The following is a 6,922-nucleotide window of genomic DNA, read 5'->3' as shown; positions in this document are numbered from 1 at the left end:
TTGCTTGCTCTGCCAAAGGTCTGTGATAGGGACTGTCTTGCTCAGCTCCTTCTGCAAGTCACTCGATGCCTTTTGAAAATCTTGGTTTTAATGTTTCTCAGATTGCAGCCTTGTCTGTGAAGTTAACTCTGATTTAAGATGTTGAAGTTCTCAGATGTCATGAGTTGCTTTAAAAAAAGGCTTATTCAAATGAAAAACAATTTCTAGTATACTTGTTCTAATGAAGTCAATGAGAAATCTGCTGTATGTGGCAAACTTCTGCACTGACAACTGCCTTATCTAAAAGGCAATGTACTTGAACATAGCTCAGATAAACTGGATTTGATAAACACCATCTCATTTATTTTTTTCCCAGATGTCAATTTTCAGGAAGTACGGGATGTTCATTTGCAGCTGAATTTGTAAAAGAGCTAAATTTAAAATTACAGCTTTTGAAATGAAGGTTGATCTTACATTTTTCTTGTGCAATTATGGTACTTCAAAGAACCCTTTGAATTGAGTACAGGCTACTGGGGTTGTCCTTCCTGCAAGGGTAAGGCCCATGTATTTATGGTACATATGTACAGAACACGCTCTGATAAGAGAGTGCCTGTTGGGAGCAAAACCCAAGTCTCTTGTATGCTATTATCACACCACAGCGAGTAGATTCCAATGTGTATGTGTGTGTTGGGATTGCTGCTTGATAAGCCTGCTGGCAACAAATCAGCTAGTTTAACTCTTAGTTTAGCCCAGCTCCCTTAGTTTAGCCCAGCTCCCTTAGTTTAGCCCAGCTCCCTTAGTTTAGCCCAGCTCCCTTAGTTTAGCCCAGCTCCCTTAGTTTAGCCCAGCTCCCTTAGTTTAGCCCAGCTCCCTTAGTTTAGCCCAGCTCCCTTAGTTTAGCCCAGCTCCCTTAGTTTAGCCCTTAGTCTGCCAGTGGAGACCCATGCCCGAGTTTATTTTTTTTTTTTTAAACACAAGTGAAAAAGGCACAATGACACAGGGTGACAGCTTAGATCAGTGCTAATTTGCACTGCAGATGGTGGGTGGTGTGTCATTATTTCACTGGCCAGCAGTCAAACCCCATATGTCAGCAGTCACACAAGGGAATATGCCCTTCTCATTGAACTCTTGTGACCAACACACCTGACCATAGGAAGAAAGGCACGTAGCAAAAGGATATTATAGACAGCACATCTGTGCTGTCGTTGGTTTTAACTCCTCTGGTGCTGGTGGATGTACTCCATACTCTTCCCAAGTTGTTGGCACAGATGTGAGCAGGGAAACAGTAAAAAAGCTGCTTGAGCAGTTACGAGAGTGAAGAGTGCTTCGTTTGTCTTGATTTCAGAGATACGTTGATGGAGGGATTTCTGACAACTTGCCACGATACGAGCTGAAGAACACAATCACGGTGTCTCCATTCTCAGGAGAGAGTGATATCTGTCCACGGGACAGTTCCACAAACATGCACGAGCTGAGGGTCACCAATACAAGCATCCAGTTCAACCTTCGCAACCTCTACCGCCTATCAAAGGCCCTGTTTCCTCCGGAGCCACACGTGAGTTTCCTGGCAGCACCAGAACTTGGGGATAGTAGATAGGCACTGTGCACTTTAGGAGAAGATTCCAGACACTATTAATTTTGTATCTCTTGTTTGTCTGTTTTTTAACCTTGACATTATCAATCCAGTGACTTGGCAAACCTTAACCATCAGTACAAGGTTGTATATAGGCCGCTTGTTTTTCTTTTGCTACTGGGAGATCTGGAATTTAGGTGGTAGCAGTTGCTTGGAAAGTATTCCCATGTGGCTCTCTCTAAAATGGTGTTTGCCACGAGGTCAGGCTCACTTGTAAACAAGGATGTATCAGCCATTGGAACCAATGTGCTCTTGAGCTTTTTAAGGTCAGGATGGAGCTGCCAGCCTGAAGTCAGTGACTGTCTCCTGACTGTCTCCTGCCAGTAGAGCAGGTGGCACTGCAAAGAGCTTTGCGTGCTTCTGAGCAAACACAGCCTCAGATAGCCCTGGCATTTGGGTGTAATCAGCATGCATTCATTTGCTACATTACTTGGACTAGTTTTTTCCTGCCCTCTCTCTAGTCTTAGCTGGGTTTATCTGCAAATACAGTGCCCCTTGCTGGCATCTGCTGGGAAGTGTTCTGGGCTGCTTGTCAGAGTGATTTGCTGAAGGCTGCTCACAGCAGCATCAGCTTTAGATGGGGATATGAGGTGGCTGCAACTCTAAGCCTGTGCTTTGGAAAGGACGTCTAGAATCCTACCTATCTGATTTATCCTGTGATTCCCATATCCATGTATTCATGTTATACCTCCCATTCCTTTTTTTAGGGCTGGCAAGGATGAGACTTGTCCTTAGGGCAGCTCAGGAGTCAGGAGAATTCCTCTAAAGGCAGCACTGAGCTGGGTGTTTGCGAGGCTCAGCCAACCTCTGACTGACTTGCTCTTGCCTTCCTCTGCCCACAGGTGCTGCGGGATATGTGCAAGCAGGGCTATCGGGATGCACTGCACTTCCTGAAGAAGAATGGTAAGGCACTGGGTATTTGTAGGCTCCCTCTTCTGTGCCAAGCTTGGTGGCTTGGCTCTGAGGATAGCCAATGGTGCTGTGAAAGGGCAGAACTGAGCTGTTCCTCAGATATTGGAATATGGACTTTCCATTAATGAGACTCTTTTAGCACTTCAGGAAGCAGAGGTGGAGTGTCCACCTTTCCAATACAATGCAGAAGGACTCTAACCACTCCAGTAACAGAGCAGTGGCTTTGACACAACTGAGTGTTGAAGCTATTTAGCATGTGCTCAGTGCTACACCAGGACAGTTGTTGGGCACCAGTGCCATTTGGACCCCGTTCAGCTACCCTGCTCTGTTATATGTGCAGCTAGGGTGTGTCTGATGTGACACAGCAATGACCTCAGCAACCCGGCAGTTTGACACTACAGTTTCATTCTACCTGCAACCGCTGGACTTTCTTGCCTCCAACTGTTGTAGCAGGTTGAGTGTGTGTTGGATGCCACCTAGTGTCATTGTATGGCAGATCAAATGCGTTATTTGTGATGGGATAAGAGCAGTCAGGCAGCTGTGTGTGGATTAAGCTGCAGGAGGGCAATTTTACCTGCAAGACTGGTGACTGGCAGATTATAGCAACAGACCACTGTCAGCCAGCACCCTGCAGTACTTAAAGGGGAAAAGTTAGAATTTCTGGTGGGGAAAGACGATGATTTTGGGGTTGGAACTGGATGATCTTTAAGGTTCCTTCCAACCCAAACCATTCTATGATTTTAAAGCAGCAAGGTTCTAACTCACTGTGGTAAGCGTTACGATAGATGTGAGCTAAAGGGGCTGGGTATGATGTCTGTCTGTCTGAGCGGGGTTAGGTGAAGTGAGGGCTAACACTAAAGGCAAGGCAGGGCAGCTAGTTTGTATCATCCTCACTGTATGACTTATCTTCTCAGGTCTCCTTCATCCTCCAAGTCCTGCCCGTCCTCTCCTTGCCATAGAAGCTCCCCCAGGAGAGAAAAAAGAGGAGGAAACAGAAGCTGAGGACCAACTAGAGGACAATACTGCACTTGCTGTTGTTGAAGAGCACATCTTTGAGCACTTGCCTCCCAGACTGAACCAAGGTGTGATCCACGGGGAGAGAGCCCAGGCAATCTTCCTGTGCTGCCCAGTCCATGTCAGAGGCTTACTGGGATGTGGGTATTGCTTGTGGTTGGGCTTGGCCGTACCTGGGGATTGAACTGGCACCCGCTGATGGTTAGATGGAGTTGGGGACTCTTAGATAAAGTTGTGGATTACCCTGTGGAGGCTGAACTGGGAGAGAGTGACTCATTTGACAGCGTTCTGCATGCTAAGGAGAGGAGGGGATCTTGATGCTCACTCCTTTGGGAATCTGACAAAGCTAAAAGCTGCTGGTCTCAGCTGTGCTCAGAGAATTACTACCCTGAGCCAGACTTCCTTAAGAAATGGAAGGTGGAGAGGTGAGATGTCAGGCTGGGTAACTTCTGGGGTATGGCAAGGAAAGGGATAGTCCCATTGAGGACATTCAGCCATGTTCTCTTTTGTCTTCAGCTCTTCTGGAGGCTTGTGCTGAAAGAAGAAGTTTCTTGACTGGTATCACCAACATGCTGCCTATACGTGTGGCCACGGCAATGATGGTCCCCTACATGCTGCCTCTGGAGTCTGCAGTTTCCTTCACTGTCAGGTCAGCCTTCAACTGGTTCCCTCAGTGGTTTTCTTCCCAGTCCAACCAAGTGTTTGAGGTAGCTGGTGGAGCATGAATGGACAGAGAGTAGAATCTTCTCTAAGAGGAAAAAGTTCCTGCCACTTACCAGACATGCAATAAACAAATAAATAAAAATCCCTACCTTTGTGTCATTTAGCTACAGCCAATAATTCTAGCTTGAAGGAAGATGGCTGTGTGCTGGAACTTGTCCTAGAAAATGATGATAAACTTTGGAGCCTGGTGGGAGACTTCTGAACTGAGAGTGCAGGGATGAAAGTAGGAACCACACAAGAGGTGGTTCCCCCTTGAGCAGGGGTAGAGTAGTTCCAGCCATTTCCAGCTCTGCACTGGCATGGCTGGGAAGACAGGTCTCTTAGATGTGTTCTTAGTACAACGTACCCTGTGAAAAGTTTCTGGAAGGAGATAGTTTGTAATAGAAAGGCTTGGGGGAAAACACTTCAGATCTGAAAATGGATGAAAAACATGGCAAGTGCAGACACAAAATGTAAAGAATAAGTTCCTGGGATGTTCTTATCCTTCACAGCCTCTTCCCCTTAATTCTGTGAATGGTAGTGTAAATGGCTCTTACTGCATTTCTTGCTAAAAATAATGGGTAACCATTGATAGGAGGCAAATCTGGCATTATTTCCATCCTATCCTTTGTGTGGCCCAACTAATGGTTGTCTCCTGTCTCTTCCCAGGTTGCTGGAATGGCTTCCAGATATCCCTGAGGATATTAGATGGATGAGGGAGCAGATGACCGAAATCTGCAACTATCTTGTGAAGAAAGCCAAGAAGAAACTGGGCAACCATCTTTCAGCCAGGTATGGCTGCTGTCCTCCACAGCACTGTTCTGGAGGAGCCCTCCATTTCCCCTTCCACCTTTGGCTTCTGCAGACTTTACTCCATTAGCACAGAGGAAGTAAGGCACAAACTGACCAGCAGGATTTACTGCCCATCCTAAAATGCAAATCTGGTCCATGGTGTCTTGGCTTCATTAACTGTTGGCCTAGATTCAGCACATGATCTCCTTCCTTCTTCCCATCACAGGGCAGACCCTGGAATGAAGCTGTTACTACAGCAATAGGGCAGAAGATGTAGGTCTAATTAAAACAATATTCTAGCTTATTCCGTGCTTCCTGTAGAAGACAGAGGTGCTTGTCTGTGTGGCATTTGGTGGCCTAAGGTCCCTTAAAGTTCCTTCCCAAAGGGTACTTGCCTTCAAATGACCTTTTCTGCCTTGAGATCTAGGCCTGGTTTAGGGTGGGGGAAGCACTAGGGTGTCCAGGAAACACCAGAGGGTTTCCCAACGAGTCGGAGTGCTTTGGGTCTGTGTGTGTGCGCCTGTGCTTCTGAACTGACCTCCCTGCAGCAGGCCATGGCTTGAGGCTGAGGCAAGCCGGTGTTGCTTGGATGAGGATAGGAAACTGTATATTCCAGCAGCAGGCAGAGGGTCCCAGCTCTGATTCAGATCCTAGTACAAGGGGGTGATTCCTTCCCACAAGAGCTCGTGGTCTGAATAATCAAGAGATGTGAGGAGGGGAAACGGGCACACGCAGACTTACGACTCAGATCATGCCATCGGTGGTAGAACAAAGCAGCGTTATGGTTCTGGAGCTCTGGTCTGGTAACCTGCTCAAGTCTTCCCACGTACTGATTCTTTGTATGTGTTTGTCTTTCAGGCTTTATTATCACCTCGAGCTTGGAGGGCCCCAGAGCCTGCCAATTTCTTCTGTATCGACTTGTAGTGAAGCACTGCCTATGTGGATGAAAAGCAACCGTTCCCTGTCTGATGTCATGATGAAGTGGGATGAGTACCAGCGCCAGCTCATGCTGGGCTTACTCTGCATCAACGTGGACATGCAGGCTTCCCTCTTCCCTCGGGAAGGGTTTCAGATAAAGCTTCCAACTCTAGACTGTGCAAAAGAGTGCCTGCCACTCTTCCGAGCCTGCTGCCGTGAGAGGATGAGGGTGGGTGGGTAGGGGAGCGGAGGTAGGGTGGGACCAGTCTCATCCCTCAGCAGCAGGGCTGCCCTGTGTTCATCAATATGCTGCAAAGGGGATTTCCCCGGGATGGAGACTGGTGGAATTGATTTGTAGCCATTTTTTGCCTGCTGGGCCAGGCAAGGGATCTCATGTGTTCAAAGGCACACATGGGCTGATCCTTGCTCTAGGCTTGCGTTGAGGCCTGACCATTGCCCATGGCCAGGCTCTCCCAAATAATGCACTTTGAATTGCTGTTGGCTTTGTACCGCCAAATAATCAGGACGTAGATGATGCTCTCAAGTTCATACAGGTTTTAGCTTCCTTTGTTTGTTAGAGCATGAGTCTTGTTTTTCCTTCAATCATCTGACATCCCTTAACTCTTTGTGCTACTGAAAGATGAAGTAGCCTCTTGCCACTCATGGCTTCCAAATCTCCTCTTGACTTCTCTTTGCTGAAGCTATGTTCTTACCTCTGTCCCTCAACTGCATCCCCACTGAAAGTCAGATCTGGCCCTGCTGCAGACTGCCCTGGGACTTCAGAAATGTAGAGAAGTTATGTATTTACCCCGATTCATGTTGTCATGGTCTCTCCCTTTTTGATTTTTGTCCTCATGGAACTTCTGCAGCTTGAACTCTGAGTGTTAAGTAAGTCATTGAGCTTATTTTGAAGAAGTAACTTAGATTTTTATTTTTTTTTTCCCAGGGAAACATGTTGAATTTGAGGCCCCA

The 6,922-nt window shown here is 47.0% G+C and overlaps 1 protein-coding gene across 1 annotated transcript; it reads left to right on the top strand.

Annotated features, from left to right (window-relative positions):
• Positions 1-1,324: 1,324 nt before the first annotated feature.
• PNPLA2 (patatin like domain 2, triacylglycerol lipase) lies at positions 1,325-6,609 on the top strand (the record flags this gene model as incomplete). The annotated part of the gene is made up of 6 exons (XM_010176647.1): positions 1,325-1,534; positions 2,455-2,515; positions 3,439-3,606; positions 4,055-4,187; positions 4,910-5,032; positions 5,891-6,609. Coding segments are annotated over 6 exons (996 nt in total), but the record flags the coding sequence as incomplete, so codon positions are not given.
• Positions 6,610-6,922: the final 313 nt, after the last annotated feature.

This window comes from Antrostomus carolinensis, unplaced genomic scaffold, assembly GCF_000700745.2.
Source record: "Antrostomus carolinensis isolate BGI_N321 unplaced genomic scaffold, ASM70074v2 scaffold51760, whole genome shotgun sequence".
NCBI classification, from domain to species: domain Eukaryota; kingdom Metazoa; phylum Chordata; class Aves; order Caprimulgiformes; family Caprimulgidae; genus Antrostomus; species Antrostomus carolinensis.
Note: the sequence above shows the minus strand (reverse complement) of the source record. Positions and strands in the feature narration are given on the sequence as shown.